Source organism: Pseudopipra pipra, chromosome 16 (assembly GCF_036250125.1).
Source record: "Pseudopipra pipra isolate bDixPip1 chromosome 16, bDixPip1.hap1, whole genome shotgun sequence".
In the NCBI taxonomy this organism is placed as follows: Eukaryota; Metazoa; Chordata; class Aves; order Passeriformes; family Pipridae; genus Pseudopipra; species Pseudopipra pipra.
This window is the reverse complement of record NC_087564.1, coordinates 15,576,335-15,601,710: the sequence shown is the minus strand read 5'-3', so window position 1 is coordinate 15,601,710 and position 25,376 is coordinate 15,576,335. Positions and strand designations below refer to the sequence as shown.

The following is a 25,376-nucleotide window of genomic DNA, read 5'->3' as shown; positions in this document are numbered from 1 at the left end:
CGTTTCATTCTACATCTGGCAAGGTCTAGAACACACCTACCACACCTGCCAGCCAGGAATTCCCCAGACAGCACACAGCTCTGGCCCTGAGAGCACGGGGGACTGTTCCTACCTGCAGCCTGATGCTGCTGGCCACGGGCAGGCTGTAGGAGTAGATGTAGTGGCGCTGGACGTGCTGGATCAGCATCTCGTACACCCGCATGGCGTGGCTGGAGGGCAAACTGTACAGCTTGGTCTGACAGGGACACAGACACACAGCAGAAGGACACTTGTTACCCAGTCAGAAATGTGTGTCTGCACTGAGAATCCCAAGAGAAATGCAGCAAAAACTTGATCCTGAATGCGAGGTGAACAGATGGCTCTGGAAAGAACCTCTGCAGGCTCCAGAGCAACCCTGTCTGCTCCAGAGGGGCACTGGCAGGAACAACCTGCTCTTCACAACTGTTCAACCACAGCTCAGAACACCCCAACCAAACACAATGAATCTATTCAAGGTTATGAACTCTTCTTTTCTGCTAATTTACAAACATCTGCTCTCCACATGAAAATGTGCTCATAATCCTTGTATAATGGAAATTAAGAAAGTAAAACATTTAGCAAACAGTCCTACAGCATCCAAAAGCAAAAGGAATGACCAAAACAACAGTTAACACATTATATAGTTTAAAAAAAAGTCAGACTATTTAACAGTGGAGGAACAGTTATCTAACAAGCCTTGTCCAGCAGAAGATTATTATGAACAATATGTTTAATGCTCTGGAGCATTTACCTGAAGAATTATCAGGAGCCCAAGAACTGCTGTTTTGACATCCTCCAGAGAAGCTGAATATGACAGCAAGTCCCTCTCTTCCAGTTCAGAAGGAGATGAGAGAGAATGTGCAGCCACCTTTCAAAAAGAAAAGTAGCACATGGTTTAAATCTGCAACACACCTTTCCTTTCTTTCCATCCTGGAAGGTGAGGAAAGCCCACAGCAGGTCATCCCTGCTGGCAGTGCTGCCAGCCCTGGCAGGGAGCTCACCTTCTCTATGATATCCAGCAGGCTGTTGAAGTGATGAGTGTTGCAGCCCTCAGCCAGGTCCACGAGCAGCTGAGTGGCCAGTTTTCGGACCTGGTGGTCTTTATCCTCTGGAATGTGAGCCAGCTGAGAGATCACCACCAGGTTTATCAGCTCCTCCTGCAAGAGGACAGACCTTCATAAGCCCTGACATGTTACTGTCAGATGTGTGTGCAAGATTTCAAGCACAGTTTTGTGCATCCACTCCCCAGCAGAGAGGAACTGGAGCCCACCTGGAAATGTGCCCCTTCCCACCCACCTGAGACCTCACATGTGGTCATCAGAAACAGGTAAACACACACCTCATAGAACTGTCTGTTAATGCTCAGCACAAAGGACAGGACATCCAGAACCTTAATTCGAACAGCACTACGACTCTCATTCCTAAAATGGGAAGAGCAAATTCAGAATGAGCAAAATGAGGTTGTTGATACTTAGGGAAGAGGGAAAAGGAAAGTAAAGTAAAATAAGAAACTTCAAAGCAGGAACAGTAACAGTGAGAGATCAGCTGAGCCTTCAGCTGATGTCCCTACATACAAAATCAGATTCAAGAACTCTTGGAAATTCAGATCCCAGTTCAGCTTTTACTACTTCTGGAGACCTGTAATTGCAGTTTACCCATTTCCAATCCAAACTAGGAAGCACATGTCAGAAGAACAAGTGCTCTGGTGAGCAAATTTAAAACCAAACACATGGCATTGAGGAAGAGCTGCTCTTTGGCAGCATTTCACAGAGGAGACACAAGCTTGTTATTGCTGCATGTTGATGTTTTAGAGCACAGAACCCTTTTAGGAGCACCAATTCAAAACCAGATAACTGGAATACTGAATAACCATATGCAATCCTGATGCTTAACAGGAAAATCTTGTTTGGTGTCAGAACTACAAAGTGCTGTGGACTGGAACACAACTGCCTAAGCTAATTGGAGTAGAATCCAATGGAGATAAAGGGGGAAAAAAGCACCATAAATAACTTAGTGGAAAGCTTTTATCCTGTTAAATAAATCCTTTCATGTACTGTGCCCTGGGACTACCACACTTCTAAGCTGTCATTTACTAACTTGGAACTTCAGAACGTTAGAACTTCAGAAAACAAAATTCTCTAACATGAAAAGGTGGCAAGAAACACTTCAAAGTGCTTCTTAAAAATTAGTTCACAAAGTTATGATTTCCTACCTGAAGAATCTCTCCATTAACAGCTGCAGGTTGTGAATCCAGCCATCTTTGGCAGGATGGATAGACTGAGCTCTGTATGTTATCAAGTTTAATACAGAAGATTCCTTTCATGGAAAGATCAAGAATTATTCTTTTAGTGTATAAGCAAACACAATATATCCATTCTCCCAACCCCACCCCGAGAAAAGGCTCATGGAAGTCCTTGCTGGGATTTTCTGACCATCTGCTATTTTAGGACTCCCAAATTTTAAGCTGTAACAGAATAGATTCAACTGGCAACAAAGGAGGACATTAATAAAGCCTTACTGGTCTCTGATCAGCACATTTTTCCACCAGCTCAAAAAATCTCTCTTCAGAACCATGGAAATCATTCTGGTCACAGAGTTCTTCCACTGTAGTCAAAAGATCATGTACAATGGACTTAAGTTCTTGGCTCTCCAGACTCTGAAACAGAAATAACACCATCCCTGAAAGAGTTCTACCCTACTGGAAAGTGTTAATTTTAAACACAAACAGAAAACTCAGCTGAGAAGCACAGCAGTGAGAACTGGGCTAAAGCTTCCTCAGCTTCCAAGTTCACTGGAGTGTAGAAACAGGAGAGTAACTTGCAAAGCCTTTGGAATGAGAGCCCACCAAGGCAGGCTCAACACCCACCTGCAGCTGCTGCAGCAGTCGCTCCATGATGTCCAAAAGGATGTCCCAGGTCACAGCTTGCAGCTCCTTCCCATATTTCTTTATCAGGCGTGTTATGGACAGAACTATCTCGTAAGACACAACTGCATTGGGACACGTCATGGCCTGGGACACAAAGCATTTCAGTCACTGAACAGCTGGAAAGTAGTGCTCAGAAAGCCTCTTAATTCAAATGAAACACGCCTTATTAATTAGGAAATTAGCCTGGAGGCCTGAGATAAATCTATTCAAGTCCCTACACACAAAGGACACAGCAAAGAACGGTTTTCTCAAGAGGATTTCTGCACTCCTGCATTCAGCTGGATTTTCAGATGTCAAACACAGCCCCATCCTACAGGCAGACACAGGAGTTCAAGCCAGTAATTCCTGCTTGAGGCACCTGGATGAGGAAGTTTTGAGAGCTCTGAGGCTGTCCCTGAAGACACTGTCCCTCACTTTTTCTACCACACACTGGAAAGAGTGAAAGCTAAAGTACCCACAATGTAGATATTTGCTAAAAAGAATTCAGACTTTGCTTTTCCAGCCAAAAAAGATATTCCAGGAGGATGCCTCAGCTCCAAGACTTAAATCCTCTTGTTTCACTGTTTCTCCCTGCTTCACCCTGCACCCAATTTCTCCTCATCTTCCAGCCCTACAAAGATCTCTGGTGTAGGGGACCATATTTTTTGTTCTAAATTTGTACAACTGACTTAAAAGTTCCCCCAGCATCCCATCCTACCTTGAGGAAGGAAGGCAGCACCGAAGTTGGGGAGTTCTTGAGGGAATTGAGGCGATGAGCTCCCCACAGAGCCATCCCCACGAAGAACACGGCCCCTCTCAGCAGTGCTGCATCTGCCATGTAGGCTCTGAGAACACAGGGAAGGCAAGTTTCAGACCATACTACAATTATTTGGGCTCACAGAGTCAACAGGAACACACACTGCCCCAACAGGAATTCCCAGCTCTTACACATCGGGGCCTCGCACAGCAGCTGACAAACACGAAAAGCCCAAAATCCTCCACCACAACTTTAAACAGAGGAAAATTAAATTCAGAAAGGCCCAAAAATGAGCACTTCAGCAGCATAACTGCTGGGAATTAATTAATTAACTAGGAAGGGAATTAATTTCTAAGCACCAGAACCTTCAGCTTCTTCTACTGAGGTCGCTGACTCCTCACCTATCTCAACAGGACCTCTACTGAACTCCTCGGGTTTGTGAGGAATTTTTCCTCTTTACCTGTCTTCCATGATCCTGCACATGTTGTAGATGGCACTGTGTCCCAGATGAGTTCCCAAGAGGTTGCGCATGAGCTGCAAATTCAAAGAGAACACCTGAATATCTACTTGTTAAAACACTCAGAGCCTAAATATGCATTTAGCTGGCCAGTTGTGCTGTGTTTGGTAAATAAATGTGTCCAGCCCTTTCCATGCCCTGACAGAAACCTGGCACATAAGCTGAGAGGAACCCAGGGCTGAACTCCACGGACGTGGCAGGACTCACACTAACAACATGCTGATCCATTAATACTTTAGCAATTTTTAATTTACCCTTAAAACCAAACTGAAGTTGATAGCAGATGTGCACAGGCACGACTGACACTTCATCCATGAGGCCAAACCAGTGAATCCATCAAAAAACAAACCAGGCAGGAGGTTCTGACCTTCCAGCAGGGCTCACAGAGCTCCTTCACGTTGATGGTACGGCACAGAGTGATGATGAACACGGGCAGGTTCTCTGAGGGCAGGCAGTTGTAGCAAACAACTGCGTCGAGGACTTGCAAGGAAATCTTTGAGAAAGGGAAAGACAAAATGGTTACACATTTCTCTACCAACAAAGCAGGTTAAATGCTCATTGGCAGACCCAAAAAATTCTCTGGAAGTCAAAAAGGATGAAGGTATTTTTGGGGTTTTTTTCTCTCTAAAAAGCTCTGTTGAAAAATTGATTCACTTATCGAATTGATCAATGCTCTGTTTGGTTTAAAATAAATAAAATTATTATTGGTGTGTGAGATCCAAATTTGTGTGGCTTACAAATAGTAAAATCTTGTATCAACTCTCTTGAAAGATGAGAATAAACCAAGAGTCTGATGATCTGATTTTGTCTGTAGAAGCCACAAAGAATTTCAAAGAATTCTAAAGTACAAAAAGAGACACAAAGCACTGACCTCTATGTCCACAGATGATGAAGTCTGAATGCACAAGAGGCAGATCTTGCTGTTAGGAAAGAACATTTAATTTTAATTGCTTGCTTCATATGATTTTAGGCAAATTACAAAGAGACAAAACAGACAGGTTAATTGCCATGTTATTTAACTCATCGTTCCCCTTCCTGTGGCAATGTTGGTAACACTCTCTGAGACACTGAGCACTACAACCTCTTTATAAAGTGGCATTTAAATGCAACTCAGCAGGTCTGTACTAATGCAACAGCACGGGCCCTTTGTGAGACTAAGCAATGCAACCAGGTCTGCCCCATGAAATAGGAAAAGCACATTTAGTTAAACTAAAACAGATCTGGACACTGGAAGAATTGAAAATCAAATATTTGTCAGAAATGTCAGGTACAGCCTGGAATGAAACAAATCCAGATGGGATTAAAAAAACTCTTTATATTGATCTACAACTTTCTCCTCTAATTTACCAAGAATAAGCACATACAAGTTAAAAAACCAACTTACTGGACCATGTCAGCTACATAGCCTTCCAGATAGCAGCTATTGAATTTCACCAGGTTCACTAAAACCAGGAGGAACTCAGAAGTCAAACCAACATCCATCCACTGTAGGACAAAGTCAGCTAAAGAAAGGGGAAAAAAAAGCCTGTTACAACATGCTTTCTACCCAGAAATGATATCACTGCCTTTTTGTCTTATCATGGGATGTCTGTCCCTTGACTTATTCCCACCAAACTGAGGAGGGGGAGGGACAATGCTCACCCAACTCTTCTTCTAAGTAGGTGATGTATCGTCCATTTTCTGTCAGGGCCTTGAACACTTCGAGCCGCTCGTGCAAGTCTTCATTGGAGGGATAGTCCTTAATAACCTTAAAAAAATGGGCTCTGAGGATCCCTAATCTCTCACCCTTCAAAGGAAAAAAGGGAGGGGGTTAGGGCCTGGACATTATCAAGGTTTACATCAGCAATCTTCATGCTTGAAATTAAATTTTTTTATTGAACCAATGCCTACTCTTTTCATAAGCATCCACCCCTGCTTTTCCAGAACACTGAAAACTACAATTTTGAGCTAATCCAGCCTCATGTTTGTGCAGCACATTGTGAAATCTGAAGAATTCACAGTATGCTGAACTTGGCCAGGCTAGAAAAGTGTCTCACCCAGAACCTCTTGGATACCTAACATGCTGAAACATCAAAACCAGCTGCAGACTGGGACTAGAAGGTCTGGCCAAAGACCATGTAAAATTTGCTGAATTGTGCTGAACTTAACGCAAATTATTTCCTCTTTTTCAAGAATGTTGCCCCAAACCAGAAAAGCTTTCTACGAGTTGTATGACAAGTTCTGCTATGAGGTCAAACCAAGACTTAAATTAAAACACTTCCTCTTCCAGTTTACGAAGCACAACCAAAATAAGAAATATGAAAACCCGTAGAAAAGAGACGCCCAGTATTTTTTACGTTCCTCCTCTGCACAAACCCCAGCTTAAGTCAGTGTTCCTTCCCCAGGTTGGTTGTTTTCACCTGTCCTTGAACGATGGACTTGAGCAGGTGAAGCACAGCGTGTCTGGCCTCGGCCGGACGCTCCGGCTGCAGCATGTCAGCCACCACCTTCCAGATGGCTTCCACGGCGTGCTGGGAACACAGGACACAGCAGGAAAGCTCAGCTTCTCCTGGCATCTTTAGCCAGTAGGTCAGTCATTAATTATGGCAATGAATGAACCCAGGGATGAAACCCATGAGACACCAAATCCCGTCCTACGTGACAAGTTGCACCCCAGGAACTGAAGTTCCTCGTTCACTCACTTCAGTGGGAAGATTTGTGCAGAAACCTTCACCCATCTACCAGATGAGTTCAAAAACAATTTGAGGCTGCTTATTAGCAGCCAGAAGGAGACAGAAAACCCCTCTTAACATCATCTTCCACAAACTGGCCTGAATATTTACAGCATTGTCCCTCCAGTCAGTCCAGGAAGCCCATCAGCTCCATCCTCTCTGCTCCAGAGCTGGTAGGTTGGACAAGACTCATTTCCTTTTACAGCTCTGGACAGCACAAACCAGCCCCTGGGACTGTCAATTTTAAAAGGCAGTCTAAACTACAGGAGCCTCTTATGATACGTTAAAAGCTGCTGCTTAAATTTCCATCTTTCCAGTACTCTTGGAACTTACCTCTTCAGTTACTCACTCTGGAATTCAGTTCTTACTCTGGAACTCACCTCTTCAATTTTTTTGGTTTTTGCCACTTCACAAATCTGACCGATTGCTCGTATCCTGTTACTCAATCCACATTCTATGCTCAGTTCCTGGAAAGAAATGGAGAAATAACCTAACAATTTATCCTACTGGCAACACCCCTTTCTCCAAGGGGAGAAGGAATTCTGGTCTCCTTCTTCCTTTTTTTTTGTGTTTTCCTCCTTGTGTGCCAAATATTCTACTTACAGACTTGCTGTACCAATTACTGGAATCAATTATTTTATTTTATTTTTACTTTCCACAGAACTGTAAGGTTTTTATAAAACAGAAAGAGTTCCCAGCTTGTTCAGAATGCCACCACAGAGACTTCATTGGGCACAGAGTATAGAAAAGAGGGGAACAGGGAAACACCTTATAACCTGATGTGAGACAACACCATCCTATCGAGTATCTCCAAAATATTCAAACACTGGATAACCAAAATGCTGGAGCTGCAAAGCAGGTGATTTTTACATCCATTTCACTAGAGAGTGAGTTGAGAGATCAGGAGAGGGAATGATCCAAGAGAGACTGTGAGCCAAAAGAGCAAGGAGGAAGAGCAAGCCCTCCTGATCCCTCAGCTTGGGTGACCCAGGCACTCTCCCCACCTTTACTCCGCTCACTTCTCACACCTTGAGTATTTCTGCAGTGATGATAAACTCTGTCTGCTTGCCCTCCGATGACTTGGAACTTCCCCGGGATGTTCCCAGCCCCAGGAGGTTCCTGAATTTCTCCTTCAGTCCGGAATCCTTACTCTGAGGCTTTGCCATTGCTGCCGAGCACTGAGGCCCTGCAAACACAGAACAGGGTTCTTGTAAGGGAGGCCCAAGGAGAACGTTTAAGCAAGAAAACAACAACAACAGCATCACACCATGGCTTTTCCAAACAGCTCTGGTGTTGTCTGAAGCCTTTTCAAACTTGGGAGAAGCCCAACACTGAGAAAACAGTGAGAAGCCTGTGCTGCTTCTGCCTTCGGCATCCGCATCCTGCAGCTCCCTGGTGAATGTGGAGCTCTGGGGTGCCATTTCTGGGAGCTCTGAATGCCCAGCCCCACCCCACAAGCTCACTTGTGAAGTATAACCAAACACACACACACTTTTTGGAGGGTGTGAGCTGGATGTTTGTTCCCAGCCCAAAGTGGCCAAGCACACAGTGCTGCACAGTACATGCAGATGCAGCAGACGTGAGGAAGGACTTACAGATCTGAGTGTTGGAACATCCAAGTGCTGCCATGGCAAGAGGAAGAGGGGGGAGAGGACAAGCACAGCCATTATAGTGATATCCTCCAGAAACTGTCTCCCCACAGCCTGCTGCCCCTTGGGGACCCCAGAACCCCACTAGGAGCAGGACCCCAGCTCCTGGCACAGCCCCAGCCCCCTGCCCTGGGCACGGGCCCCCACACAGACCCTGGTGCTCCGGGGATGCACCGCAGAGCCTGTCCCAGCATCCCAGGGGACACGCCCTGGAGCTCTGCCCAGCATCACCAGGGGACAAAACAGCCCCCAGCCCAGCGTCACCAGGGGACAAAACACACCTCCCTTGGTGGGGGGCACTGCGGCCCCAGCCTACCATCCAAAGGGACACACCACAGTCCCCAGCCCGCTGTCCTCGGGGTCACACTGCAGCCCCCCGCCCAGTGTCACCAGTGTCACTGCAGCCCCCAGCCCAGTGTCACCAGGGGTCACACTGCAGCCCCCAGCCCAGTGTCACCAGGGGTCACACTGCAGCCCCCAGCCCAGTGTCACCAGGGGTCACACTGCAGCCCCCAGCCCAGTGTCACCAGTGTCACTGCAGCCCCCAGCCCAGTGTCACCAGGGGTCACACTGCAGCCCCCAGCCCACCACCCCGAGGGACACACCATGACCCCCAGCCCACCGTCCTTGGGGACACACACAGCCCCCAGCCCATCACCCTGGGGCACACTGGGGTCCCACGCCCACCACCCCCGGGGACACATCACCATCCCCAGCCCCGGGGGGTCACACCGCAGCCTCAGCCCGGGGGACCCCCCCAGCCCCTAATACACCCCTGGCCATGGCACACTGTCGCCCCATGCTCCCAAACAAGCCCGGACACGCCACATCCCCCGCCCACCACCCCGGGACATGGCACAACCCCTTAGAGACACGCACCGGGGGTCGCCGCGGCCCCCCCACCCCAACACACAGCGGGGGTCACACCACAGCCCCCCCAACACACAGCGGGGGTCACACCACAGCCCCCCACCCCAACACACAGCGGAGGTCACAGCACAGCCCCCCCAACACACAGCGGGGGTCACACCACAGCCCCCCCAACACACACCGAGGGTCACAGCACAGCCCCCCCAACACACAGCGGGGGTCACAGCACAGCCCCCCCAACACACAGCGGGGGTCTCTCACAAGGGACACCGGGGACACCCCGGCCGGGGGCTGCCCCACACTCCCCCTAAGCCCCGCCAGACCCCCGCGCCCCCCGGCCCGGGCAGCGCCCCCGGCCCCGCCGCTCACCCCCGGCCCCGGCCCGGCCCCGGCCCGGCCCCGCTGCCCCCGGCCCGCTCCGCTCCGGCCCCCGGCCCCGGTGCCGCCCCCGCGGAAGTCCCGCCCGTTCCGGCGGCCCCGGAGCGCTCCGGGCCCGGTAGTTCGCGGGTCCGCCATGTGTGCGGGCAGGGCCGGGCTGCGGCGGCTCGGCCCGGCCGGGGGGAACGCGGGTACGGACTGGGCACAGGGACAGGGCAGGGGGGTACGGGAGGGGGATCGGGGGTACGGACAGAGGGATCGGGGTACGGGAGAGGGAGATCAGGGACAGGGGGGTTCGGGGGTACGGGAGAGGGATCGGGGATCGGGGGTACGGACAGAGCGATCGGGGTACGGGAGAGGGGATCAGAGGTATGGGGGGAGGGAGGATCGGGGTGCGGGAGGGGGGATCGGGGTTATGGGAGAAGGGGATCGAAGGTAGGGAGAGGGGGAGATCGGCGCTTCTCGGGGTACGGGAGAGGGGAGGATCGGGGCTGATGGGCACCCTTGCTGGGTACGGAGCTTGGTGCTGCACCAGGGGCAGTGAGGGTCCCGCTGGGACAGGGGCTGGGTGTCCTTGTCACATCCCTCTCGCAGCCCGGGATGTGGCACTGCCCGGTGGCTGGTCCTGGGAGAGGCCCTGGGGATGCTTCTTCAGCTGCCTCACCTGTGTTTGTGTCCCCATAGTGTGACATGTGACCCCACGATGTCACCTGTTGTCACCTGTCTCCCAGCTCCTTCCAGCCTTCCCTTGCCCCGTGCTGGCTCTGGGCAGGGCTGGGTAGGTGTGAGGTGTTGCTACTGGGTTAAGACTATGGGGAGGGTGAGTTCAGCCCAGGTCAGGGTCCCCTGGGTGGTTGGTGGCACATTGGGGCCGTCACTGGGCTCTGTGGGAGACAAAGGCGCCTTTCCTCAAGCCTGGAGTCTCTCTTCCATCCCTTGCAGCGAGCCAGACCCATGGCACCCCCAGCATCCCGAGGCGCAGCAGGAGAAGGAAGAGCATCGCCATTGCCTATGAGCCTGGGCAGGGGGATGGTGTTGAGCCCCAGAGACCACGCTGGGAGCCCAGGGACTGGCAGGAGCAGCTGGAGCGTATCCGGGAGATGAGGAGGAACAGAGATGCTCCTGTGGATGAGATGGGAGTGCAGAAGTGCTATGACAGCAGTGCACCTCCACAGGTAACAGCACCTCCAGAGGGAACAGCACCTCCACAGGGAACAGCACCTCCAAGGGGAACAGCACTTCCACAAGGAACAGCACTTCCACAGGGAACAGCACTTCCACAGGGAACAGCATCCTGCTGCCTACTCCGTCAGGCACAGGAAGACACGACCCCGGCCTCCCTGATCCTCGTGTTGCCCCTGGATGTTGTCCCACTTGGGATATTTCCAGAGCAGAAAAATAAACATGGGGTGGATCAGGACTCTGGGCTGGGGTTGGTCTCATGGGAGGTCATGGATATGAGGGGCAGTGCTGTCTTCTGGGGCAGTCTAGCAAGGCATGAAGCCATGTCCCTTTTTCCCTTAAAAACCTCTGTAGGATGGCCTCCTCCCCTCTCATGATCCACTGTTAAGGGATGCTTTTTGGAAGGAAAGGTGGTGATGGGATGGCTCCATGCTTCCCAAGCCCAGGAACACAATCAAAGGCCACGCAGATGTCACCTCCCTCTGAGGGGACCGTTGGCATCAGTACAAAAAACAAAGGCATGGTGGGACCTGGGCTGCAGGGCTGCACTCCGTGCTTGGCACTGGAGGGGGAATGGGGGGATCTCCCATGGGCAGGCTCAGAGGAGCAGTGGGAGTCCCTGGGTGGGAATGGGGGGATCACCCATGGGCAGGCTCAGAGGAGCAGCAGGACCTGCTGGGCTCTGAAGGAGGGGTCTGGAAGACACAGCTGCACAGCCTCAGCACATGGAATGCTGTCCTTGCTGCTGGCATCATGCCGTGGGTTGGATCCCTGGGGAGAAGGATGAGCTCTGACCCTGGATCCGGACAGTGTCACACGCTCCACAGCCATGTGGGCTGGCAGCTGCGGGGCCAAGGGAACGGTGCAGCACACGGAAATAACTCCTCTTCCCTAGGGAAGCGGGGTTCTTGTTTCCAAGAAAAAGTGGATGCTTTAACCCTCAGCTCCTCACACCATTTCCTGGTACTCAGAGATCATCCTACTTCCATGCACTCAGGGAATTTTCCTGGAGCACCTGTGGTTTTATAAACTTTGTACGAGAGCTGGAGAAAGGATTGTGTCCCATTTTATCCTGGGTCATTCCAGGTTAGTTGCATCATCCTCCTAGTTCTGGTGGGGACAGAATCACATCTGGAGAAAAATAATTGGGAAATAGGAGGTGGGTGGCCTGGCTAAATCTTGTGGGGCAGCAGCAGAGGAACTTCTGGGTTTGTCCTTCATCTCCCAGTCTCTGTCATCACAGACCTGCAGATTTGGTTCCATAAGGAGCTCACTGGAGCCAGATACCCAGTTCCTACTGAAGCCTAGTGAGAAAGGGATGGGATTCTCAGAAGCTGCTTAGAGCAGGAGTTGCATGAAAAGTCATTGGGCATTTGTACTTGTGCATCCTGTGCATTCTGAGAATCCCATCCTCAGGAAAAGCTTTGGCTCTTTATGGCTCAGTACTGGTGTCTTTGGATGTGAGATCCCAGCAGACAGAGCTGCTCCCTGCCCTTTCACGGATGCTGACAGCTGAGATGGAAGGTGTTTCTTTTCTCCTTGAATTGTGTGATGGAATTATCCAGGCTCTGGATTATTCCTGTTGCACCCTTCCAGTCTCTTGTAGGTGGATACAGCTGAACCAGGGCAGGAGCATATCCTGCACTGGACTGCAGATGGTGCTGGATGGGAGAGCCGAGCCCTGGAGGTGGCTCTGGAGTTCTCAGGGGGTCTCACAGCCTCCTTTCCCCCAGGTCATGCGCTACCAGGTGCTGCTGTCGCTGATGTTGTCCAGCCAGACCAAGGACCAGGTGACATCGGCTGCGATGCTGCGCCTGCGCCAGCGCGGCCTCACCGTCGACAGCGTCCTGCAGATGGACGATGCCACGCTGGGCCAGATCATCTATCCCGTGGGGTTCTGGAGGGTGAGTGTGGGATCACGAGGCAGAGGAGCCCCCCGTGCTGGGACTCGGCCTGTGTGCCCTTCCCTGAGGGGATCTTCCCCCTGGAGTCAGGCTGCAGGCTGGATTTTACACCAATTTTGGCACTTTGCATTCCCAGCCAGATGAGATTGTTGGCTGCAGAGCCTGCAGCGTGCAGGGAGGTTGGAGCTACCAGCTCTCAGCGTTTTAATTCCAAGGAGAAATCAAGGATCTGTCTCCCCTCCACAGCTCCCATGTGTGGCCTTACCTGTAGAACACATTTAGGAATGGTTCATTTTCTTGTCTCTTTGCCCTGTATTGGAGGGCAGCTTGAATTTTGTGCCTTTCCCCTTGGTTTCCCAGAACAAGGTGAAGTACATAAAGCAGACGACAGCCATCCTGAAGCAGAAATATGGAGGTGACATCCCGAGCACTGTGGAGGAGCTGGTGCAGCTGCCAGGGGTTGGGCCCAAAATGGCCCACTTGGCCATGGACATTGCCTGGGACAGTGTGTCTGGGATAGGTAGGTTGGACTGTGTTTTTCCCATTCCTCTCCTAAATCCTGCCTGATCCATTCCCTGGGCAGAGGGGAAGCATTGCAGCTCCTGCCCGAGGACCCTGGTAGCATTCCTTCATTTCACCAGGTGGGGTTGGAACGTCTAGAGACCCTCCCTGGGCAGCTGTTCTGCCACCCTCCATGCAGAGTTCTTCCTCATGTTGAGATGGAACTTGTTGTGGTTTAGTTTATGGCCATCGCTCCTTGTCCTGTCACTGGCACCACTGACCAGAGTCTGGCACCATCCTCTGACACCCCTTGGAGATATTTGTCTGGATTGATGGGATCCCCTCTCAGCCTTCTCTTCTCCAGACTAACCAGGCCCAGCTCCTGCAGTCTCCCCTCAGCACAGGGATGCTCCAGACTTACCTTGTCTGTCGAGCAGCGAGTGCAGGAGGGGCAGAGCTGTGCCCGGGGAGCTGTTGGCAGATCACCTGCAGGTCCCAGCCTGGGGTCCCTGGGGACAGATTAATATCCAGACTGATTTGCTGCTTCATGGAAGAGCCGTGGGGAAGCCAGGAGTGGTGTGACCCGATCAGTGAGTGCTGGAGGCCGGCGTGGGCAGGAGCTGGATCCTGCAGCCCCACGGGGGACCGTCAGCTGGACAAACCGTGGCTCTTGCTCTACATTTGACAGCCCTTGGGGTCTGTTGTTCTCCCTGCTGTGGGGGAGGGAAGTTCAGAAGCAGCCAAACTAGCCAAGTGTTTTCCAAATAATTGTGTGCTCAGTTTTGATTTAGGAAGCAAGGCTTAGTCTTCCTGTTTACAGTAATTTCCTGAGTTTTGCCCAATTAGCCCTAGAGACAGGTTTATCACTGCTGATCTAACAATAATACACTTTGCATTCAGAGCCTTTTAGCTCAAAGCACTTTATAAACACTTGTTTAAGCCTCCCAAACCCTCCTGTGCTGGTGGGTATTATGAAATGTGTTTTCCATCTGGGTAAGTAAACGAAGGGGCAGAGATTGCAATTTGTGTAACATCAGCTGAAACACCGGGAGGATGAGGACGTAGGGAGGAAGGGAATGGGGAACACGCTGCCCTGTGCCTGCTCCACTGGAGCAGGGGAACCTTTGGAGGGAGGCTGGCTCGGATTGTGTGAGCGTGGGGAGAGATATCCATCCCAAATGCTTTTGGCTCTGGGCCTGGGAGGAAGACGACACGTTTGTTCTTCGAGTGAGTCTCCCCTCCCCTCCTCTCCCATTCCACCTGCCTGTTCCTGCTGCCTGCAGGGGAAGCCTTGCAGGGCCCTGGGCCTGGTGGGCTGTGACAGGCAGCTCTTGGCTGTGCTCTCTCCGTTCAGGTGTCTCTGCCCCACCTAAACTCTGGGCTCTCCCTTCCCAGCTGTGGACACCCACGTGCACAGGATCACCAACAGGCTGAAGTGGGTGCAGAAGGAGACCAAGTATCCTGAGGAGACTCGGGTGGCACTGGAGGACTGGCTGCCCAGGTGAGGCTGCAGGAGCCATGGCTGCACACAATCCTGCTTCCAGCATTTTGGGACTAGTTGCATGTCTTTCTCCTCTCCCAGAGAGCTGCAGCAGCAGCAGCATCTCAGCTTCTTGGGTGTGTCCTGACTGTCAGATGTATCAGTCACCATTAGTGCATCTGGAGTTCTTGCCCTGATTTTTGCCCTGACAAGTTTACCGTGTGCTTTTCCACCCAGGACCTTGCTGAGCCACAGCAGTATCAGCCCAGGGCTGAATTCTGGCCTTCACATGTTTAATTTTCAGTATCAAATGCCAGCTGATAGGTATACAGGGACATCTCCACACCTGGCACATGCCTTGGCACAAGGGAATGACCACAGGCACTTGGTGTCATTGTCCTTTGCTCCCACCCAAACCAGCAGGATCTGGAAAGATTGGGAGGGCTGTTCCTAGCAGGGATCAGGAAAGGCTGGGAGTTGCCTCCAGGCTCCTCGGAAAGCCAGGAAGGACAGGCAGTAGGGGAAAGGGATCCTCAAACAGCACAGGCTGCTCTCTAACCCCTCTGAGCAGCTGTATAGGAATGCTCATGTTTCTCCTCTCACTGCAGGGATCTCTGGAGGGAGATCAACTGGCTCCTGGTGGGCTTTGGCCAGCAGACCTGCCTGCCTGTGAACCCTCGCTGCAGCCAGTGCCTCAATCAGGACATTTGCCCAGCTGCCAAGAAACACTGAGGGATCATCCAGCCTTTGGAGAGCCACAAAGCTGCTTGGGCTGAGCAGCAGCTGAGCTGGGCCCTGGTAAAGCTGGGCCTTGCACGGGGCTGGCTGTGTGACTGCAGGGAACAGGAGCTGCTGGAGCCAGCTCAGCATCTCAGGAGGGAGCAGCTGCTGGCTCAGCTCTCGAGGAGAAAAAGGGGCTTGGAGAGTGCAGCAGTCCTGCTGTGCCAGTGCTGGAGGCTCCAGCCTGTGTGAATGCCTCAGCAGGGCCCAGCTGTGCCACACTGAGTCACTGTAGAGAAAAGCTTTGTCCTCAGGGACTTGCTGCTGCTTGTAAATACACATTTAATAAAGGTGGTGGGAGTTTTTTTGCACCCACGGGATTTGCTGGCGTTTGTGTGACACAGGGCAGGGAGAGGAGGGCGTGGGTGACCTCAGCAAAGCTGAGACCATGGCAACCAGCCCTGCCAGCTGGGAGCAGGCAGCACACCCCTGCCAGCCACCTGCCAGCCCGGGTTGCCAAGGGCTCTGCCACAACAAGGTGTGGTGTCAACAGGACAACGAGGAAACAGCCTCAAGCAGAGGGTTCAGGTTGGACATCAGGAAGAATTTCTTCACAGAAAGGGTGGTCAGGCCTTGGAAGGGGCTGCCCAGGGAGGTGGAGGAGTCCCCATCCCTGGAGGTGTCCAAGGAAGGACTGAATGTGGCACCGAGTGCTCTGGGCTGGGGGACAAGGTGGGGATGGGGCACAGGGGGGACTCTATGATTTTGGAGGGCTTTTCCAACCTCAGTGATTCTGTGATTTTAAGGCACAGTTGAAGCCTTCCAGAGCCAGCACCAGAGGTGATCACTGCCTGGACAAGCCTTTGGGTCCTGGCAGCAGAAGAGCAGGGAGTCACACAGGAACAGATGAGCCAGTGTGCCAGCAAGGGTTACAGTGGCCACAGGAGCCAGGCTGGTGTCCTCAGGAGCTGCCAGAAGGGACACCACCACCCCTGTTTTGTTCTTCAAAGAAAGGGCAGTGCTGACTTCATTGTGGAGCTTCAAAGGAATAATTTCAGCTCCTCTTTAAGCGGGCCAGGGAGGAAGCAAAGTTTATAATGTGCTAAAGGCGGCTACAATTCCGCTCTGAAGTTCCCTGCAGCAGCTGAGGAACGAGCAGATAAGTCCTGGGTACATGGGAGACCAAGTTTATTACTGACATTACAGTGTACATTATGGTTTTGCAATGCAGCTGACAGCCTTATACTTTTATTGATTTTTTTTTCCAAGTTAAATGTACAGGAACTGAATAATTACTACTGAGCTACAAGATGTCAGGAATATGGTAACGCTTCAACCAGGAGCAGTTTCCATGGACTAAGCAGAGATTAAGATTTTAAATCTTATCAGTATGGGTTTGCACACCTGATTTCTTTTGATCTGCATTCAAAACTACATGTTCTTTTTTTCTCCCCCCACCTCAACTACAGCAGTCTTGGATGAGAAATGGGGTATTTACAACAGGTCTTTGCTCTCTGAGCTGTATCAGGGTGTCCTGGGAATGCTCTGCCCTGTGCAGCCCGGGCACTGCCGGGGTTTGGCGATGCGGGCACGGGAAGCAACGTGCACACCATGGAAAAGAGCTCCTTCCAAACATTACCCATTGATAGAAGATCCTATTTTGGGGGCCCAAAAGAGAGCAGGTAACTTGAGGAGGGGTAGGAAAGCGGTGTCTTAATGGCAGAGCCCTGAGGGGAGGCAACCTCTCCACATGCCCCCTGATCCCACTGCCTGTCTGTCACTGATAGCCAAACACCTGCACCAGTTCCTCTCCAAAGTCATTATCTGCAACCTGTTCAGCCCATCCACAACCCTAAAAGATAACTTTCCTAAAGAGAAATCATCTCCTGCACCCCTGAGGCTCTCCATGCTCTCCTACCAGCAGCAAGGAGCCACAGGCATCAGCTGCTCCCCATGGGGAAGCCAAACATCCCGTGCTGAGCCCCAGCCTGCTGCTGAGGAGAGCAGAGAATGGTATAAGGCACCTTTTAGCTCCGTATTTTGGAAATACCTTAGGAAACACGCGCAGAGCCGTTCCCATGTCCGTAGCACGCTGACTAACCCAAGGGCTTTTATCTCAGCAGTGCTGGAGTGAGGCAGGGCACAATCACAGCTCTGTTTGTGAGTCACTGATAGCCAGCTGATTGCTGCTGTTTGCTTTCAGCTGGGAAAAGGGGGTTTGTGCTCCACTGTCCTGCTGTGCCCAGTCCCTTCCCAGCCCGGGCTGGGATTGCTGCTGGAGCACGGGAGGGAGCGGGACAGCCCTGTCACAGCCGGACACTGCCCCGGTAACACACCTCTGCTACCTGTGAGTGGTGCAGTTCAGCTGAGGCACCTTCCCTCACACAGCCAAAGGCAAGCCATAAAGAGCCGAAATGGGCTTAATCTGTAATGCTTTAAAGATACACGTGAGAGGCTCAGATGCCATGAGCGGGGCCTTGGAGGAGGCCACAGAACACCAAAGCAACTGCCCATTCCATCACACCACTGCCAGCTTCTTCTCCAGCCCCACGGAGACCCACAGCTTTGGAGGATGCCCTTCCAACGGCAAAACACACTCACAGGCTGGAGGCACCAAATCCCAGCCCAGGTGGGACCCACACACACTCCAGCACCATCCCCAGCCCAGCCCCGCTTCCCAACACCAAGCCCGCAGCTCGAGCCACAGCCCCACCTTCCCCCCTGGAAGCAGAGCTGGCTTGTCCTCACTTCCAGGTCTGTCCAAAGAGGTTTTTGTAGCATCCTGTGTCTCCGGTCTCCGTGCGCAGCAGGACAGGACCGGCCCCCTCCCTGCCTTCCACGGCTGCAGGTGGTGAGGGCTGTGCTGGGGCTGGGTTTTAAATCCTGCCCTCTCCCCTCTGCAGAGCTGTCGAGGATGAAAAAGGGGCTTTTATTGCCGGGGCAGGAGCTGCTGGTGGGAGGGAAGTTCCTAAACTAACTGGAAACATATGGGACTTGATTAAAAAAAAACAACAAAAACAACAAAACAAACGTTTTCGCTTCAATAGCAAAGCCAACAGGAGCCATTTCCAGCCACAGTCCATTTTCCCATCGTGGGATCAGCTAATGCTGGACACGGGGTGCCAGGGAGGGGGTGCCAAGTACACCCCACCCTGTGGGCACCCACCACGAGCCATGAGATGTTTGCACAGGGGCACAGAGCATCCCATGGGGCTCACTCTGGGATACCCACAAAAAAACCAAAACAAACACCCCTAAATAAAAAAATAAAAAAAAGAAGTAACAGAAGCCTAAATGATTCAGGAAACAAGAGTTAAAATTCTTCCAGTCCTTTCTCATAGGAACGGGGGATGGTGGGCAGCCAGAGCCGGGCTCAAGAGCAAGCAAGAAAAGGAGCTTTGGTCACATTTTTCTTATGAGAATCGCTGGTGAGTAACAACAATAATAATAATAACAATAATAATAATAATAAAAAATAAAAATAAAAAGGGCTTTAAAATACGCCTTGTAAAAGCAACCAGTGAAGAGCAGAGCACAAAGCATCTCACGTGGACACTGAAGGACAGGGCGTAGGCACCTCAGAAACGTCCGGGCTGGGCGGGAGGAGGGCGGTGGTGGCACCACCAGCCAGGCTCAGAAATTGCTGAAAATCTCCCGTTTCTTGTTCCAGTCCATCTGCGGCGCTCGCTTCTTCACCCGCTTGGCCCTCACCTTCTCCTTGGCCTCGGCGGCCGTGGGGCTCAGGCTCAGCCCGCTCTCCTCAAACGGGTCCTTCTTGTCCCCGTCTCCGTCCTGGGGGGAGAGTGCAGAGGAGGAGTCACCCCAGGCAGGCCCCCAGAAGGACGTGGTGTCCCACAGTGTTCCACCCCAGAGAGGCATCTCACAGAATCCCAGAGTCACTGAGGTTGGAAAAGAGCTCCAAGATCACCGAGCCCAACCTGTGACCAATCCCCACATTTAACTCTTCTTTCTAAAGCCACTGCAGCAAGGCAGAAACCCCATGTGCCAGACACCCCAATCCACCAATCCTGACCCTGATGGTGCTGCAGCACCACATCCCCACATCCCTCAGGGTGCAGTTAGTGTCCTGACCAAAACACTTTTACTCTCCTGTTGGGGTCTCTGAGCCCCTCAAACCCCCCAGGCCTGGGAAGCACCACCAGCAGCTCCATCATGGGCACAATCCAAATCTCCTGCTTGCTGCCTGGAGCCAGGCAGGGGGGAAGTGCCCAGGGGGGTTTGGGGCAGAGGCTGCACCCGGAGCTGCAGGGCTGCACTCGTGTCAGGAGTGGGCAGACACACAGAGTGGAGACCTTCAGTTTCCAGGAAACATTTTAAAGTTTTCCTGCTGGCACTGCTGCCCCACCACACATGCCCAGCTCCAAAATAATGATTGCACAAACCCTGCTGATAACCATGGGCAGGGCCTTCCACCAGCACAGCGAGATAACAGCTCTGGCTGTTAAGCTGTGGCTTAACAAAAGCAAACTGACCCAAACTGAGCTCAGACAACCCCCTCAGCAGCCCCAGGACTCGGGCTTCTTACACAGGGGTGGGACAGCAAGCCCTGAAACAGCCCAACAGTGACTGTGGGAGGAACCCCTGTGCTCCAGCACTGGGACCAGTTTTCCAGTTTTTCCACCCCAGGGACTCTGACTTCTCGTGCAGTGACCCCTGAAACAGCCCAAAGGTGACTCCAGGGGGGGAATGGCTGTGCTCACCACTGGGACACAGCCTGCTTTTCCAACAGCAGCAGCCATTGGAGCAGGACATGTATTATTTAATGCTCAGAGAGAAATGGAGATGCCAGACTGCAGGCGTTTGGCCACAGCTCAGCCACAGCTGGTGTCCCACAGAGGCTGTGGGTGCTCAGAGAGGCCCTGTGAGCACTGCTGCTGTCAGATTCCTGCTCCCAAATGTCCTGGGGCAGGGGACAGCACAGCAGAGACCCCACAGAGCACCTGCAGGGAGACATTCCTTTATTTCTAGCAGAATCACGTGCTAAAGATAATTTTTTGAGCACTTTACAAATCCCCTACTTCTTATTTTAAGAGAAGAAAACCTGCTAAATCAGGTTACCCCTTCACCTTATCTAGCAAGTTCTGCCCCTTCACTGAGGTGTTGGGCCAGGCTCCTCCAGAGAAACCCCCCCAGCCCTGCCAGTCACCAAATCCAGCTCCTCCCATCCTGAGCAGCTCCTTTAAAAACCGTGACAAATTCATTGTGCTCCAAACTAAAAGTAATTTGGCTTTTTCAAATTTTTGCCTGCCTTGGTCCTGGCAGCAGCACTGGAGCCTCCCAGCGCTGCTACCCCCAGCTTCCCAGCCTCCAGTCCTGGAGCTTGCCAGTGTAACTACACTTAAGATCCCAAACTCTGCAGACACCCTTTCATCTCACACCTCCCTTCAATCTCCTCAGGCAGGAGTCACTGCCCAGCAAGGGGATAATTAACTTGCTGCCCTTAACCCTGGACATCTGGAGCAGAGCCACCTCCTCCCTGAGGTCATGATGCCCCAAGGGACAAGAGTCCTCCCAGAGCCAGGACACAACCACACCCTTCCAAAACTCATCCCCTCATGGAGCATCTGCTGCTGATGGGAGAGGCCACGTGACCCCCATGAGCTGTTCTGTCCCCAGGACAAAGAGGGGAAGGAACATCACCCCGAGGGTCCTGAGCCCTCAATCAGCCACAAGAAGGAGTTATGTATCATCCATCCTGGATTTATCCACACTCATCCACAGTGCAGGGGATGGGAGAAAACTCTGGATTTTGGCTGCTGGGTGGATACAAGTGAACCCAAGTCTGGGAAACAAAGTGAAAACATGTCCATACACAGCATCATAAGGCAGGTTTGTACCTACACCAGGGTGTAAAAGGGAGGGGGAGTGTTTGGGGTTTTACCTCTGATTCCTTCCCAGGACTCTGCAGGTCACTGTGAGATGAAGATGTGGATCCTCCGTTCAGCTGGGGGAAATGAAAATGTTAATCTGGTTTGTGCAAAGACAGATTTAGACAAAAAGCAAAAAGCCAGGTGGAAAAATGCTCCAGCCTGGTGGGGACAGACACCCCACTACTCTGTTGGGTCCCTCCAGGGATGGGAACAGAGCCTGGAGGGGATGGTCCTGCTGACCCAGCACACACAGGATCTCCCTGGATTTCCCAGAACAGCTGCTGCTCTCCCACATCCCCCACACCAAGAAGAGCATCCTGCCAGTACCAGGATGTCACCCACCTCCTCCCTCTGTCATGGGGATTGCACGGGGCTGAAACCAGCTTTGTTTGACCCCTGAATTAAAGCTGCAGTGGGGAGCAATTAAAACCAGCCAGCAGCAGCAAAGCTGAGCTAAATGAGCCTTGGGGATGTTCTGAGCATCCCCCTGCTCTCCAGGCTGGAGAGTCATCCCACCAGGCTCACCTGGCACAGGTGGGAGCCAAGGAAAGACCCCTGATCCCCCCTGATCACTCCAACACACTCCCAGCCAGCCCAGCTCCCCCCGGCCATGGGCACATCCCGGGGCAGGGCAGCACCCACCTGGGTCTGTGCGGATCCGTTTGTCATGGGCTGAGGCACCACCCCTGCACAACACAGGAGAAACACAGTGAACACCCTCAGCTGGCATTCCTGGGATCCTCAGGGCCCAGGAAAGCATCCCCTCAGCATCACCCACCTGCCATCCCACACCTGCCTCCTCCCCTGCCCACCCCACCAGCTCATCCTGTCTCTTGGCTTTGTCCTGGGCTGTTTCCCTGCCCACACAGAAGCCTCTCCACTCTCCCTTGCCCCTCAGAAGCCACACTGTTGCAGATTTCCCTGAATTCCCCCAGTTTCACCCTGTTTTCACCAGAAGAAAACACCTTTTAGGAAGGGGACTAAGTAACCTTCTACAAGCCTTAACTGCAGCACACTGCCATTTTTTTGACCATTATGAATTTGTCTTCAGAAGTTGCTTAATTAAAAACCTTAAAAAAACAGCTCAAAATTCTGCACCACAATCAGCATCTCGGTGGTGTCACAACAGTGTGTGGCAAACAACCCACTCCCCAGGCACCCCGGACTTTTTTTTGCTCCCTTCCAGTGATTTACACTAATAATATCCCACACTATGGCACATTTAATGCATTTAAGCTGCCAGTCACAATGATCAAGCCATTGCCCCAGGCATTATCATGTCTCATCTGTCCCAGACGAACAGATGTGTTAATTGTGATGAGATTAATAACTGAATTATGCTGAGCATGGATGCTTCCCTACAGACCAATCTGGAGGCCACATTCACTGCAGGGGTTCCTGGGGCAAAGCAGTGTTTAGAAAAAGAAACCTAAATCTTCTTTTTGAGAGCATGCTAGTGCAAAAACCTCAGTTGTGGCATTTGGGTCCTTAAATATTTAAACATATTGAATGCTGGACTCGTGTTCAGAGTACAACGAGCTCTGAGCAATGGGCATTAGGAGAGTCAGCTCACAGCAGAAGTATGTTAAGGCCTCTGGTATCATAAGAAGATAAATTTTAAATAATTTAAAAGGAAGCAAGCTTCAAATCACAAGGGACACTAAAGCGGAACTGGACTTTAAGGAAAAAAGTAATTTCAAAACGAGCCGTGTCTAGAAATACTTTCATATTTCCTTAATCCTGAAAAGTCTTAAAATCCACTCATTGGCTTAAAGGTTGAGGTGCTCAGGATCAGCTGTAAGGCTTGGAAATGGTCAGTTTGAGGTCAAAGCAGTTTGATTAAAGGGTACAATTATTATTTCCTCTTACCCTGCAAACAACAGAATCTACCAGAGCACTTTGTCACCGGCTCAGGTGCCGTCACTGCCCAGGCAGACCCAACCCCCGGGCTCTGCTGAATGCAGCGAGTGCTGCAGGGCCAAGGCAGGGGCTGGAGCACCCACCCACCCACCCTCCCAGCGGATCCATGGCTCCAGCTCCATCCCCACCCTGGGAACAAGGGCTCCTTTATGGCTGGTGCCAGCAGACGGCCCCGGCTCCTCCTGGGACCCCGCGGAGCATCTGACACCGCGCTCGCCCCACGCGCTCCCAGCGCCGTCTGACCCACTTCTGGGGACAAATCTGCCCATTGAGCACCCCGGGAGCAGATAAGGAACAGCTGTCCTGGGAACAGAGCTCCCCGCTGAGCCGGGGTGGGGGCCAGGCCAGCCTGGGAGTGCTCCCTCCCAGCCGGGACACAGCAGGTTGGGAGCGGCCGGGCAGCTTTCCCTGCCAGGTTTCAGCAGTGAGGAAAACTTTCCTGCAGCAGCCAGGCCGTGATCACCCGGCGTGAAACCCTCCCCCCTGCTCACAGAGGCTTCGCTCCGTGGCTGTCCAAGCACCCTCGGGTTCCTTCGCCGGAGCAAAGACCGACAGTCCGTAGAACCATGCAAAATCCTGGAATGGTTTGGATTGGAAGGGATCTTAAAGTCCATCCCATTCCAACCCCCTGCCATGGGCAGAGACACTTTCCACTAGACCAGGTTCCTCCGAGCCCCATCCAACCTGGCTTTGAAGGCTCCTCCCAAATCCCACCACGCCTCAGTCACTTCATGGCAGCGAGTTCCTAAGTTAATTATTCACAATGTAAAAGTAACAAACTGTTTTTTGCCTGGATTAGGGTGTATTCTCACTATTTATAAATAGCTGGGTGGTGCTCAGGAAACCACTGAGGGATGAGACAGAAGGGAAACGTGACTCTCCCTCGCTCCTGAGATCCCACCCGTGGCACGGTGAGTCATGGGAACGCCACAGGGCCACCCTGGGAAAGGAAGGCCTCACCTTTGGTGTGCTCCTCCGTGGGGGTCACCCCCAGCTTCTTGAAGTATTCATCTGTTTCGGGGTCCACCACCAGGAGCCTGGCTTCGTTCTCCCTGGATTTGATGTGGGACACCACCTCCGAGTGCCGCAGGCCTTCCACGTTTATGCCGTTCACCTGCAAAGCCACAGCATCAGAACCCAGACCTGTGCCCCTGCAGCAGAGATGCCGCTCCTGGCTCACAGACCCCCAGAACAGCCCCCTCTTTCCCTAAGGGATGGGATTTTCCTTTTTTAATTTCTGTTGGGATGATGGAAGGCTTTGGGCTTTTTTCCTTGCCCCTCTCAAGCCAGCCATGGCCTCCTAAACCCCCCAGTGCCTCTCCCAGAGCATCCTCCGTGTTACTGCACATCTCTGCCTGTGTCCCAAACACAGCCATTGGGAATCACAGACCCCAGGCTCCACTACCACCCCAGTCCCACCAAAATGCTCTCCCTGCCCTCTTTAGTGGTGTCAAACCCAGCCTTCCCCTGGATGTGCCCCAGGAATCTCAGGTTGCCTGTGGGGTGCAACCAAGCATGGGCACAGGCTGGGTGCCACTGGTGTGTCCTGTGCCACCACTGAGCCATCCTTCATCTCTTTCTGATGGAAATCCATGGATTTTCTGTGTTCCTGATGGGTGAATGCCTGTGCCTGCCACACGGATTCATCTCTCCCTTCCCTGCGTGCGAGTCAGGACCTGCAGGGAACATGATCCTCTGCTCCCAATTGTTCCCCACAGTGAGGGGACAATTGTGATTCAGGGGCATTGTTTGGTGGGAATGAATCACCCTTTGTCCCACAGGAAGGGCCCCAACAGCCTCAGCAGGACTCAGAGCCGTGGCTGCTGCTCCTGGATGCCAAGGGACAAGGCAGGAGGACATTGCAGAGCCTGAGCTGGGCCAGCTCCAAACTTTGGGCTCCCCTTTGTGGACAGCCAGGTTCCCCCTGGTCCTGAAGGCACAGCTGCAAGGGCTGGGATCAAAAGGAACCTCAT

The 25,376-nt window shown here is 52.2% G+C and overlaps 3 protein-coding genes across 11 annotated transcripts in view; 1 reads left to right on the top strand and 2 right to left on the bottom strand.

Annotated features, from left to right (window-relative positions):
* TSC2 (TSC complex subunit 2) overlaps positions 1–9,814 on the bottom strand; it is a 33,210-nt gene extending 23,396 nt beyond the window's left edge. For 5 of the 7 annotated variants that reach the window (XM_064673412.1, XM_064673410.1, XM_064673413.1 and 2 more), the window contains exons 1-17: positions 8,504–8,530; positions 7,937–8,094; positions 7,289–7,375; positions 6,597–6,707; positions 5,839–5,983; positions 5,582–5,699; positions 5,069–5,117; positions 4,565–4,690; positions 4,141–4,214; positions 3,642–3,768; positions 2,885–3,028; positions 2,537–2,674; positions 2,231–2,334; positions 1,358–1,439; positions 1,020–1,175; positions 770–886; positions 113–235 (exon numbers count right to left, since the gene is read on the bottom strand). In XM_064673412.1, coding sequence (XP_064529482.1) covers positions 113–235; positions 770–886; positions 1,020–1,175; positions 1,358–1,439; positions 2,231–2,334; positions 2,537–2,674; positions 2,885–3,028; positions 3,642–3,768; positions 4,141–4,214; positions 4,565–4,690; positions 5,069–5,117; positions 5,582–5,699; positions 5,839–5,983; positions 6,597–6,707; positions 7,289–7,375; positions 7,937–8,074 — 1,839 coding nt within the window. In that variant the 5' untranslated portion in view covers positions 8,075–8,094; positions 8,504–8,530. Of the gene's footprint in view, positions 1–112; positions 236–769; positions 887–1,019; positions 1,176–1,357; positions 1,440–2,230; positions 2,335–2,536; positions 2,675–2,884; positions 3,029–3,641; positions 3,769–4,140; positions 4,215–4,564; positions 4,691–5,068; positions 5,118–5,581; positions 5,700–5,838; positions 5,984–6,596; positions 6,708–7,288; positions 7,376–7,936; positions 8,095–8,503; positions 8,594–9,796 lie in introns of those variants that run through there. The other 2 variants (XM_064673411.1, XM_064673416.1) reach the window with 2 other exon arrangements.
* Positions 9,815–9,896: 82 nt separating this feature from the next.
* Positions 9,897–15,972, top strand: NTHL1 (nth like DNA glycosylase 1). 2 transcript variants are annotated; one of them, XR_010434773.1, is made up of 6 exons: positions 9,897–9,996; positions 10,748–10,980; positions 12,721–12,891; positions 13,252–13,411; positions 14,747–14,893; positions 15,481–15,972. XR_010434773.1 is itself a non-coding variant. In XM_064673420.1 (6 exons), the coding sequence occupies exons 1-6, from the start codon at positions 9,942–9,944 to the stop codon at positions 15,602–15,604; spliced, it is 849 nt and encodes a 282-aa protein (XP_064529490.1). In that variant the 5' UTR covers positions 9,897–9,941; the 3' UTR covers positions 15,605–15,972. The 2 variants fall into 2 exon arrangements, 1 of the variants encoding a protein (XP_064529490.1); XM_064673420.1 differs by having other exon boundaries at positions 14,788–14,893.
* A 791-nt stretch (positions 15,973–16,763) lies between these two features.
* NHERF2 (NHERF family PDZ scaffold protein 2) overlaps positions 16,764–25,376 on the bottom strand; it is a 33,294-nt gene continuing 24,681 nt past the window's right edge. For both annotated transcript variants that reach the window (XM_064673417.1, XM_064673418.1), the window contains exons 4-7: positions 24,364–24,517; positions 22,126–22,169; positions 21,495–21,557; positions 16,764–19,384 (exon numbers count right to left, since the gene is read on the bottom strand). In XM_064673417.1, coding sequence (XP_064529487.1) covers positions 19,226–19,384; positions 21,495–21,557; positions 22,126–22,169; positions 24,364–24,517 — 420 coding nt within the window. In that variant the 3' untranslated portion in view covers positions 16,764–19,225. The remainder of the gene's footprint in view (positions 19,385–21,494; positions 21,558–22,125; positions 22,170–24,363; positions 24,518–25,376) is intronic.